The sequence below is a fragment of the Capra hircus genome, chromosome 7 (assembly GCF_001704415.2).
Source record: "Capra hircus breed San Clemente chromosome 7, ASM170441v1, whole genome shotgun sequence".
NCBI classification, from domain to species: domain Eukaryota; kingdom Metazoa; phylum Chordata; class Mammalia; order Artiodactyla; family Bovidae; genus Capra; species Capra hircus.
In genome coordinates, this window is record NC_030814.1 from 99,424,909 (window position 1) to 99,437,885 (window position 12,977).

General features: G+C 37.0%; 1 protein-coding gene across 1 annotated transcript; it reads right to left on the reverse strand.

Annotated features, from left to right (window-relative positions):
• LOC102183056 (olfactory receptor 7A17-like) lies at positions 6–7,955 on the reverse strand. The gene is made up of 4 exons (XM_018051690.1): positions 7,031–7,955; positions 6,077–6,156; positions 5,759–5,898; positions 6–144 (listed from the first exon to the last, which is right to left on the reverse strand). Exons 1-4 carry the CDS (start codon positions 7,953–7,955, stop codon positions 6–8), a joined length of 1,284 nt encoding a protein of 427 aa, XP_017907179.1.

Here is a 12,977-nt window from a genome sequence, read left to right on the forward strand (position 1 = left end):
GAAACCTAATTGAATTCTGCAATATACACTTTGCATTCGAAGTCAGTATCCATAATTTGGTATGGAAATTTACCCGTCAAGGCATGCTCTTGTGCCTTCTTATTGTGCATCCAGCCTTTTGTCCAGGTGGTCAGGTATTCTACACTTTTAATAAGAAGTTAATGTGACATATTTGACTAATGTCAATTGAGGTCTGACCAATATCTAGGCAAAAAGTACAAGAGTCTCTACAATAATGGAGAGACTCTTCAATAATGGAGAAAAAATGTAAAGAAAAAAATCATACAAGTTTTCAGATGGTGACAGATGAAGTGAACAAGAAGAAATCAGGTATAACAAAATGGTTAAAGGTATATTATTTTTTACCCAGTCATTGAATTAGACTGGAAAATATTTGATTGGAGACCTCATGGAAAAGAGGGTGGGAGACACAAGGTTATCTGGTTGAAGTGTGTGCTGGTCAGAGTGAAAAGCCAGGGCAAAGGACCTGAAAAGCAGTTGTTTTAGAAAGTCAAGGTTAAAAAGTAAGCCGCTGTGTCCAAGGGGATGTGCAAGATGGAGAGTGATGCTAGCGTCAGAGAATTTGGAGGAACGAGGTGTCCTTCCTGCTACAGCTGAGACTTCAAGTCACAGGGAACTTAGTTCACCATATTTTTACCTGCATTTTATTAATTTTATTTCCAAGAGATCCAGTGATTAGAAATAAATCACTTCCTTATTATTTTATTTTCTTTTTTATAATTTATTTTAATATATTGGTTTATATTATAAGGACCTCATACCAAAGACCCTTATACGTGGACTCAGGCTTCCCAAGTGGCACCAGTGGTAAAGAATCCACCTGTCAATGCAGGAGCCATAAGAGGTATGGGTTCAATCCCTGGATCAGGTAGATCCCCTGGAGAAGGGGATGGCAACCCATGCCAATATTCTTACCTGGAGAATCTCATGGACAGAGGAGCCTGGCAGGCTACAGCTCATAGGGTTGTAAAGAGTAGGACATGACTGAAGTGGCTTAGTACACACTTATGCATACGTGGGCTCAGGTGTCCCTTTTCTGCCTTGGGAACTGTTCATGCTCCACAACATGCACACTTGTGCACTGACACACACACACACACTCACCCCTACTGGAATGATGCTACTACCGGTACACTCTCAGCTACAATAATTAGGAAAAGAATGACACAATGCAAGCTGTCAGTGTTTTGTCAATGTTTTGTCAATGTCAATGATTATCTTTCCTGCAAAATTGTAGTGATAGTACCTAAATTCCAGTTGCTAAGTCTCCCATGGACCTGTGAACATAGGTGGGCCTCTTTTTTAACATGACCATTTTATGTCCAGTATTCAAAGTAAAAATAAAATATCACTTTAAAAAACTGAGAGGGGGAGAAAAGGACATGTAAGGGGAAAAAACTTCTAATAAACTTAGGTAATCCATAGAGTTTGTGGTGGAATGTCACCAAAACTAAAGCTTCCTTAGTTGTGGTGACATTCCAGCCCCTGTTCTATCCCCATGTTACCCAGAATAGCAAAGCAGCAAAACACATTTTATCTAAAAAAGAAAGAAGAAATGTATTTATGTTATCAAATATCTGACAGATTTCCCACCAGGAAAATGAGCAAAGGGAATAAACCCATAATTCACAAAGTGAAATAAAAGTTCAACAAAAGTGGAGGATTTAAAGAATGATTTGGTAAAAGAATTCCTAAGTGATATCAGCTGTAAACCTTTTGTAGTTTGAAATTCTAGATTTACATTTTGGATCTGCACATATGTGCTGTTTGAACATGGACAGCCACTGGAACCTTCTAAATGTTAAAATTATTACTCAAATTATTGAGATAGCAGTACTCACAATACGATACTTGACAGATTTAGTCAACATATGCCAAAGGTTTCGAATATTTCCTTCCTGGTAGTAAATGAATGATTTACGTCACCTCTGGTGATGAGATTAGGCTGATTTTTCTCTTTTTCCTCTCAAATGTTTCCATTGCTTTCCCACATCTTAGTCCCCAATCCCCAGCCTTATTTCAGTTTCCGGTCATCTTTCCCATCTATCACAGGCTGGTACAGGGCCCTCTATCCAATATTCACATTAAGCTAAAGAAATCTTTCTATATTACAAAGCTGACTGCCCAACTCCCTGACTTAACTCTCACCAGTGACTCCCCAATAAGGAATGGACCCCAAATTCCATAACTTCAAACCCCAGCCTTGACTCTCCCTGAATGAACCACCAACTTTACACTCCTGCTGCCTTTACTCACCTTCATCTCATGAATATTGAACTTGAGCCACAGATTCACTAGATGCCACAGGCTCAAGTCTCAGAGCATATATGCATCTGTCCCCTCTGCTTGGAGAGTTAATCACTGGTCTATATGGAATTTTTTCACTTATCTCTGTACTGAAAACTCCATCTCCTGTTTTAGAGATGGAGTTTTGGACATCTCCTACATGAACTTTAAAATTATTCCCACATATGGGGAGGGAGGAGGGAGGGGGGTTCAGGATGGGGAACACGTGTGTACCTGTGGCAGATTCATGTTGATGTATGGCAAAACCAATACAATATTGTAAAGTAATCAACCTCCAATTAAAATAAATAAATTTATATTAAAAATTATTCCCATAGAAAAAGGAGAGTTTATCTAGTGATAATTTAGATAAAAGGTTATCACTGTGTGATTTTTATTAATTCAATATTTTCATCTAGACTGTGAGTGCCTTGAGGCATGTATCAATATCATACATACTCCTCAACTCTCCAAACTTAGTTTAGTTGGGAAAAATAGCTGAATAAATAGCTGAATAGCTGAATTAAATACTGCATAAAGCAATGAAAGAATATGTTCTCTCAGAAACTGTGGGTGATTAGGCAAGAAAAAGAAGCAGGTAAATGCTAACATAGATATGGGAGGCATGCTGGAGGAATGTTTTCCATATTCTGAGATTCAGATTTATTAGAGTATCACACTATAGTTTGTAAAAATAAAATAGGATATAACAAATTAAACAGAGAATAGAGTGCATTGTATTAATACATGTAAGGAGTTTATTCTTTTTGTTCAGCTGTTCTTGTGTGTGTATGTGCATATACATGTGTGCATGTGTGCTAAGTCATTTCAGTCGTGTTTGACTCTTTGGGACCCTATGGACTGTAGTCCCCCAGGCTCCTCTGTCCATGGAATTCTCCAGGCAAGAATACTGGAGTGAGTTGCCACGCCCTCCTCCAGGGGATCTTTCTGACTCAGGGATCAAACACATATCTCTTATGTCTCCTGAGTTGGCAGGTAGGTTCTTTACCACTAGTGCCACCTGGGAAGTCACATGCACAGGTGTATTCCTTGGTTGCCTGTGCACAGAAGCTGGATCACATGTAAAAGGTGTGTTTTACTCTGGGGCACATTCGGAAAAGCTTCTTATCCACCGCAGTTAATTCAAGAATACTTACAAGAGAGGCCAGTCCTTAAAAGGGTGGGAAGCAATGTGAATAGAGCTCAAGAGAAGAGTTCATTTGCAGAGAGAACAGGCAGCACTGTGGGTGCGGAAGTCAGACTCCGGGGACCACATGCTGACTGCACCTTTCTTCCTCCACTCGCCTCATTATGGCATTTGCATTAGAACCTTGACTGAATTTTTATTCTGTATTTATTCCTGTGTATTTGACTACACATATTTTCATACATTTCAAAGAACGAGGTAATAAGATAGTGGATGAGGATGTCACGTCTCTCAGTTTTTTTGTGTGGTATCATTGTCATTGGGCTTTGAGTTTAGATCTCTTTTTGCTAAAACCATTGGTCACATTTCACTTCTGTTTCTGATTCTTGTCCCAAATGCAAAGACTTCCCCACAATATACTCTATAAAATCCTACCCATGCCACAAAACTTACTTACTCCTTTCTCATTTGATTTATACCTAAGGACATTTTTGTCATACGTGCATTTTTTACTACACTCTCTTTCTCCATGGAAATATGAGATCCAAAGCAGAGACCTCACCTGCTTTGTTCACTCTAATGGTTTCATAATGGTGTGCATTTATACAGAAACAAATATTTTAGAAAATTAACATTTCAAAATAAAAAGAACACCAAGGGAAACAAAACCAGATTAAATATATTGGATTCAAAACAAAGATATTAAGCAAATAGAATGATATAATAAAATGAACTTCTGAAAGAAAAATATAAAGTAGTAATAGTCATGTTAACACAGGTTTTAAATATAATAATATGGGTAAAAATTTAAAAGAGAATAGAAAATGCAATTTAAAAAATGGTGTAGGAAGTTGTATCTAAAATTTTAATTTCAACCTACACAAACATAAATGGATTAAAATATGCTTATAAAAACATATGAGCGATCTTTAATTGTATGCAAAAGCACATATTCTACAAGAAGGCAGCAAATAATTGCTCTTTTTAAGATAGACTACTCACAAAAGGCAAAAGGTGGCAGAAACAAAAACATGTGAGATTATATGGTAATGCATATAACAGGTGGTTTATTACTTCTATGGATGCATAGAAGGATTGCAAGAAAATCAAACCAGTTAATCATAAATTAAATCAGTCCTGAATATTCACTGGAGGGACTGATGCTGAAGCTGACTTTGGCCACCTGATGCGAAGAGCTGACTCATTGGAAAAGACCCTGATGCTGGGAAAGATTGAAGGCAGGAGGAGAAGGGGACAACAGAGGATGAGATGGTTAGATGGCATCACTGATTCAATGGACATGAGTTTGAGCAAGCTCTGGGAGTTGGTGATGGACAGGGAAGCCTGGCATGCTGCCGTCCATGGGGTCGCAAAGAGTTGGACACGACTGAGCGACTAAACTGAAATGAGCTGATGGATGCATAAGAACTTTTGATGTTTAAAAAATCAGTGGGAGAGAGGATAAAATACAACCAATTGATAGATTTATACATCCCAAACTTATAAGCCCTCATGCAACCCAACAACAGATATATTTACATACATGATTTAAATTGCAAAGAGTAAAAATTTTTAAAAAGAATTTGTAAATCTTTGTTTAAAGAAATGCAATTTAAAAACCAAGAATAAACAGAGAATGGGGAAGTGGTTGGAGCTTAGAGCAGTTTGGGGTGAAATGGTACCTGAGACACCTATATGTGAGGGAAAGAGTGGGGAGAGAGAAGTTGCATGTATCTATTTCAGCATAGAAGGCTTGTCAAGGTATTTAAAACACATCTCATTCTCTCCCTCACCCACATGTTGAAGTATAATTCCAGGCCTTTTCTCTCAGAGCTGGAGATGAAATATATTATAAAAAAAAATCATACAGAAAAAAACCTGGAAAGAATAAAACAATCTGAATCCAGTGCATAAAGCAAAGAATATGCATAAACAGTTTGTGATAAAGCAAATGGCTAATAAACCTCCAAATATATCCAGTCTCCCAGGTAATAAACAGCTGCAAAGATACGCTCTTTACCATCTGTCTGTTTTCATATTAAATTTAATTATTTTTCAAGTGAATGCTCAATGTAAGAGAAAATTTTGTGAAATGTGTATCAAAAATTGTAGTTTCCAGGTAATAGCTATGCTGTTGATTTGAATCTTTGTGACTCCACGGACTGCAGCACACCAGGCTTCCCTGAGTTTCACTATCTCCCAGAATTTGCTCAAATTCATATACCATCTTATACATTTAAAAAATTAAAACAATGTCATTATTTCACTGCAAATTCCTCTTTATGTAATAGTTTATTTTCCTACCCTAAATCTCCCTGGGAATGTTCAAATTTTACTGATACCATTGTGCTTCCAATTTCTTCTTGAATTTCATCCAAGTATATTTTCATTCTTATCACGTAATTATCACTAATAATCTTGTACTGCTGATCTGATAGGTGATTCTATTCGAACATATTAAATAAATTGATTATAAATCAGTTAATCAACCATGTATGTAAACAGGGAGATCTGTTGGCTCTGAGCCAGGTATTTGGGTTTCTAAGTGACTGCAGGTAAATGTTCTTGGATTTCATTCTCTGAGGCTTTCTCCTGAAGTGTCTACTGGGCTCTAAGACTCACCTGGATAGAAAGGTTGAGATGGAGGTCTCTGGGTGGAAGTCCAAAACTTTCCCAGGTGGTTGATATTGGAGAATGAAGCTCTGTTCCCAGATAAGAAAGAAGTAAGAAGCAAAGTATGGGTCCCTGAGCCAGACTCAGGAATCCAAATGCACAAACCATGACCTCTCCAGCTCAAAGTGAAACATGCTTAGACCTAGCAGCAGTGGAGATATTTACAGCTCTGCATATCCACTGTATTTTCTCATTAGCACATTTTCCACTGTTACTCCAACCCCAAGCACATTTCCCCCATGGGAACTTATCTGGACAGAATGGAAATTTTCTGGGCTGATTTGTTCCCAAGAGACCAGTTAGATGTCAAATGTATCCAGTGCTTATTACTGCTCCATGAACGCTTCTGGATTCCAAAGTTATAACAGTGAACCTTTTTATAGTCCTGAGACAGATTTCTCCAAAGCTAAGTCTGATTGTCTCATTTGTTCTTTAAAAAAGTCCATCCAATGCAGACTATACAATCAGAACGCTCATTCTAAATTTTCAGATATTTAGATAGGTCATGTAGATACAAAAATCAATGAGGGAAAAGACTAAAATATCTTACACTAAAACCTGTAATATATTGATGAGAAAAATTGAAGAAGACAAATAGATGAAAAAATATAAGGTGTCCATGGCTTGGAAGACTTAATATTATTGAAATGCTGATACTACCCAAAGCATTCTATAGAGTCATGCACCCTCTATCAAAGTTTCCAAAACTTTATTCATAATAAAGCTCAATAAATTGAGTTCCTTAAATTGTGTAGATGAGTTGAATTCAAATAAAAGGAAATTCTTGGAAATAAATGGGCAAGTTCTCCTTACAAAATCTGGTTAAAACATAGCAATATCTGGCTCCATTTATTTAAATCCTGCAATCATGGGTAGTTCTTCAGCCCCAGAACAATGTTATACCTGCCTTCCTAATGATTCTTTCCAGAGCCCTCTTCATGTCTTTGTTCCGCAGACTATAAATGAAGGGGTTCAGCATGGGTGTGACCACTGTGTACATCACTGAGGCGATTGCACTTGAATGTGAGCTGTGGGTAGCAGCAGAGCTAAGGTACACTCCTAAACATGTACAATAAAATAAAGAGACAACTGAGAGGTGAGATGCACAGGTGGAAAACGCCTTATACTTCCCCTGAGCTGATGAGATTCTTTGTATTGAAGAAACTATCTTGGAATATGAATAAAGAATCCCAGTGAAGGAACCACCACCCAATATTGCAGCTGCAAAATACATTACTATCTCATTAAGAAACATGTCAGAGCAGGCAAGTTGAATCAACTGATTAATTTCACAGAAAAAGTGGGGGATTTCCAAGTCTGTACAGAAAGACAATCTCAACACCATTACACTTTGTAACAAGGAATTCAGGGCACTCATCATCCAGGACACCAGAACCAGCAGACCACAGAGCCGGGGGTTCATGATGACCATGTAATGCAGGGGATGACAGATGGCTACAAATCGGTCATAGGCCATCACGGTCAGGAGAAACATGTCCAATACTGCAAAGAGTATGAAAAAATACATCTGGGTGATGCAGCCTTCATAGGTTAGTACTTTGCTCTGTGTCCTTATGTTCTGCAGCATCTTTGGGATGGTGGTGGAGGTGAAGCAGATGTCGACAAAGGAGAGGCTGGAGAGGAAGAAGTACATGGGGGTGTGGAGGTGGGGGTCTGAGCTGATGGCCAGGATGATGAGCAGATTTCCAAACACAGTGATCAGGTACATGGAGAGGAACAGACCAAATATGAGGGGCTGCAATTCTGGTTCCTCTGAAAATCCCAGAAGAAGAAATTCCAAAATTTTTGTATCATTCTCTGGTTCCATGTAGTGAATGTGACTATCAAGAAACAAAAATAGCATGATTACTTTTCTCAGAAATTAGCATTGTAAACATAGTTTAAACTCTACAATTCATATTTTGCATTAATATTAATATTTATAATTTTCGTATGAAAAATTTCCCTCAAGTGATCCCATGTGCTCTCTCTGAATACTTCATCCCACATTCAATCTTCTCCCCATTTATTCTAAACTTTGAAGAGAAATTATGTCACATATTTGGCAGTATAAATTGAAGACTGACTAACTTCTGGATAAAGAGTATACAGTGCTAATATACAATAGTGCATACAGTTCAATGATGCAGGAAGAATAGAAGCAAATAAGAAATTATAAAAATCATCAGATAATGACAGGTGCTGTAAAGCTAAAAAAATCAGGTATAAAAAAGGGACTTAAAGGGTGTATTAATTTTTTGTCATAAAGATAAGCTTTCTTGGTCCTGGAAACCATTCAATCCTGGATATCCAGAAGAGCAAAGAAGCAAAATATATTTTACCAAAAAGAAAGGAATGGTATATTTATATGATCAATGTAGAGCATCCTACTAGAAAAATTGACAAGAGGAATAAATTAAAAATTCAAAAGGGAAAGTATTGAAACTACAACAAAAATGAAGGATTTTTAAAAGTTATCTGTTAAAATATTTTTCTAAATAAGATCAAATGCAAAACTTTTATAATTTGAAGCTGTTTCTGAGTGATATCAAATGCAAATCTTTTGTAATTTGAAACTCTGGTTTTGAGTTTTGGTTCTGCACATATTTGCTCTTTGATTTTGGAAAGTCACTGGAAATATTCTAAATGTTAATATTTCCCCCCAATAATAGGAATAGCAGTATCTATCCTCTTGGAGTAGCTGACAGATTTAGTGGTGGTGGTTTAGTCGCTAAGTCACAGAAGCCTGGCAGATTTGATCAGTACACATAAAAAGCTTTGCATAGTTCCTTGCTGCTGGTGGGCTTCTCTGGTGGCTCAGTGGTAAGGAATTAGCCTGCCAATGCAGGAGCCACAGGAGATGCAGATTTGATTTCTGGGTAGGGAAGATTCCCCTGGAGAAGAAAATGCCAACCCACTTTAGTATTCTTGCTGGAATAATCCCATGGATGGAGGAGACTGGTGAGCCACAGTCCATGGGGTCTCAAAGAGTCAGACACTATTGAGCAGGCACATGCACTACACTACAGCTACTTCCTGTTAGTAAATGGTTACCTCTGGCAATGATATTTGACTTTTTTTTTCCTTCTTCCTCTCAAATGTCTCCATTGCTTTCCTATTGAGGTTCCTAATACTACCTGTCTTTCACAGGCTAGTACCCCTGCAGCCAGTATTTACACTGACCCATAGAAACCTTTCTATATTACAAAGCAGATTGCCCAACTCCCAGACTCGCAGCCGTGAAATGGAGCCCTGGAAATGGTGCCTGACACGCTTATGTTGGGAGGGGAAGAGTAGAGACAGAGAAGCCGCCTGTATCTCTATTCTGAGCAACAAGACTTGTGGTTCAATAGTGGATGAAGCTGACCCTTCTGTTGATTTTCTTATGTGTCATTTTCTTCATTATTTTGGGGCTTTGCTTATGTTCTATTTTTTTTTGGAAAAACACATTTGTCACACTCTACTTCTCTTTTTTATACTTCACTTCTTTTACTTAAATTTTAAAAGAAATATAATGGAGTGTAGTTGATTTACAATGCTGTACTAGTTTCAGGCAAACAACAAAATGATTAAGTCAAACAGAGACATATATCCATTCTTTTTCAGGTTCTATTTCACTTTCTGATTGTTATTCCAGATGAGGAAGCCGCCTCACAGGATGATTTATAAAATCCTATATGTGCCACAAAATCTACCCTTTCTTTCATTTGGTTTATGCCTATGGGCATTCTGCAATACACACATTTATTTTATTGTAATCTGCTTTCTCCATGGAAAAAAAAAAAAGAGGGGGGGGAGATCCGAAAAGCATGGACCTCACCTGCTTTCTTTACTCTTGTGGCTTCATAAAGGTGTGCATTTATATAAAATGGATTTTTAGCAAATGGAATTTATGAAATAAATAGAATAGCATGCTAAATATAGTGGATACAAAACAACTAAACAGAATTTAATAAGATAGTAAGATGAATTTTTGAAAGAAATAATATATAAAATAACAATAGTCAAATTTACACAAGAAAAATGAAATGAGTAAAAACCTAAAAAAAAGAATAGGTATTAAAAAATCATTACAGTAAGCAGCATGCAAAAATACAAATTCAATCTAAATACACATGTGAGTGAAAGTTGCTCAGTCGTGTCTGACTCTTGGCGACCCCATGTACTTAGTGTAGCCTGTCAGGCTTCTCTATCCATGGAATTCTAGAGGCAAAAATACTGGCACTCTGGGTAGCCATCCCCTTCTCCAGGGGATCTTCCTGACCTAGAGATCAAACACAGGTCTTCCACATTGCAGGCACATTCTTTACCATCTGAGCCACCAGGGAAGCCCTAAATACATTTAAATGGATTCAAACATGTTTATGAAAAAGAAATAAGGAATGAATTAGTCGAATGCAAAAGCATGTGTTCCACAAAAGGGCAACAAATTATTCCCATTTTAAAAACAGATCTACTCATAAAAGGCAAAAGGTAGCCCTAAGTAAAAACATGTGGATAAGATGGCAATTCACATAAATGATGGTTTATTATTACTAAGGAGGCAGAAGAATGTCTGTGTTTGAAAAGCAGTGGGAGGGAGGCCAAAATAGACCAACTGATAGTTTTGACCACTTCCAGTTTACGCACTCTCATGCAACCCAACAAATGCAGTATACACACATACAAGAATTAAACGGTACATAGCAAACTTCCTTTAAAAATGATAACCCTTTATTTGAAAGCATGCAATAAAAACAAGAATAAAGAGAGACCCATATAGGGAATCTGGAGTAGGAGAAGTGGTTGCAGTTTAGAGCAGCCATGAAATGGAGCCCTGGAAATGGTGCCTGACACGCTTGTGTTGGGAGGGGAAGAGTAGAGACAGAGAAGCCGCCTGTATCTCTATTCTGAGCAACAAGACTTGTCAAGGTATCTAAAATACATTTCATGCTCCCACCTGTTGGAGTGAGTTTTCTGGCCTTTTCTTAGCCAGAGGAGAAAGAAATTATAAAAGAAGGGATGTAGAAAAAAAAAGAAAAATAATAGAACACTCAGAAGCCAGTATGTGAAACAATTTGCATGGACAGTTTACAGTAGGGGAAGTAAATAGCTAATAAGTCCTCAAAATATTACAAATAGTGAAATAAATGGGAATAAATCCTATTGTATCATTAACTGCAATACAGTGCTTTAGCTTTTGTGGCCAATGGTTCCAGGCCAGGAGGCCCTGTAACTGGTTAAATACAGTATAAATGCATCCAGTTTTCTAGAAGACAGCTTTAGGCTGTACTTTATGAGTTTTACAGATAATTTCCCCTTTTCTGTGGCTTCATCTTCATCTTTTGGAATCAAAGTTCGGTCACATTGGCTGGGGTGGAGGACACTGGTACAAGACCATGGACTGCCAGTGCATAGTTGGTTACAAATTAGACTTGACCTGAACTTAGAGATGGTGTCTAAAAATGGAAGTTATGTACAAGCGTGTGCACTTACCTCTGTTAATTTACCCTGATTTATAGACTTTCAGGTAGAGGATACCTTATTTTATTGCACTTCTTACTGATTTTAGAAATTAAAGGTTTGTGGCAACTCTGCATTGTCAGATGAAGGTTAGCATTTTTTAGCAATAAAATATTTGTTAATTAAGGCAAGCACATTGGGTTTTTGGACATAATGCTGTTGTACACTTAATAGGCCACAGTATAGTGAATTGTAATTCTTATGTGCACTGTGAAACCAAAAAATCTGTGTGACTCACTTAATAGTGATATTTACTGTCTTATGGTGGTCTGCAACTGAAGTGTAGTGTCTCCGAGGTAGGCTTGTAATCCTATAAGCTGTTACTAAGCAATCTGCCACTTTATAATTATTTAAATTATTAATATTTTGCATAGTTAAAAACCCAGCCTGCCGAATGCTTTAATAAGTTATTTGCAGTTGAGAGGGAGAGAGTGTGTGAAAAAGAGAATGCCTCTGTTCAGGGTTGAATTAAAATATTTTAGTAGTATAGGTACTTTTGGAAACAAAACCTAGTTAAATGAGAAAAATTGAGGCCTGTTATGAATGGCACTGAACAGTGCTGATTATTTTACCTTTGACAAAGTGGAAAATTTAAAGCTTGGTGTATCCCATTTTATTAATATAATAAAGTTTTATAGTGTTGTTCTGGGTGTTGATATATGTTCTTTAGTGTTTATTAGCCCATGGTTATAGTAAAACGTTTTAGTTCTATGCCTGGCTATTCTGTACAGAATGCAAATATTAAAACGAAGGAAAAAAATTGAGTCTCTATCTTTCTCTTCCCCAAGTCTTTTTCTATATGATTTCTAAATATCTTGGTTGTGTGTGGCATCTAATATGATTGGACACAGAGAACATCTTTTTATCATTAAACGTAGGCTAATAGCTACCCCAGACTTGTTCTAATAATGAAGCTATGAGGGAAATGACAAGAATGGTGGTTTTAAATTTCTCTAGACTCACAGTAAATTTTTCCATCCTGATGGCAGGAATCTTGAGCATCTGGAATCTGTGAGAAGAGCGAATTATTCACGGCGGGAAGACTGTCATCAAATTCTGAGCCATTTATTCTCTTAGGAACTACTGTCCTGTACAGAAAATTATATTTTTACAGAGGCACTTTGCTGGAACTGGGGAAATATCTTCACTTCTTCATGTATTCTGTGTTTTTGAGATGTTATTTTGAGAATTAGTGTCACACCTTGTCATTAATTCCCATTGACTTAATTTATATTATTAATTTATTTTTATATTTATATTAATTAATCATTTATATTTGTCCAAATATAATTTTCAAAAAGCAATAGAAAACAAACTGTCTTAAACAAAGATTTCTTTCTGGTTTATA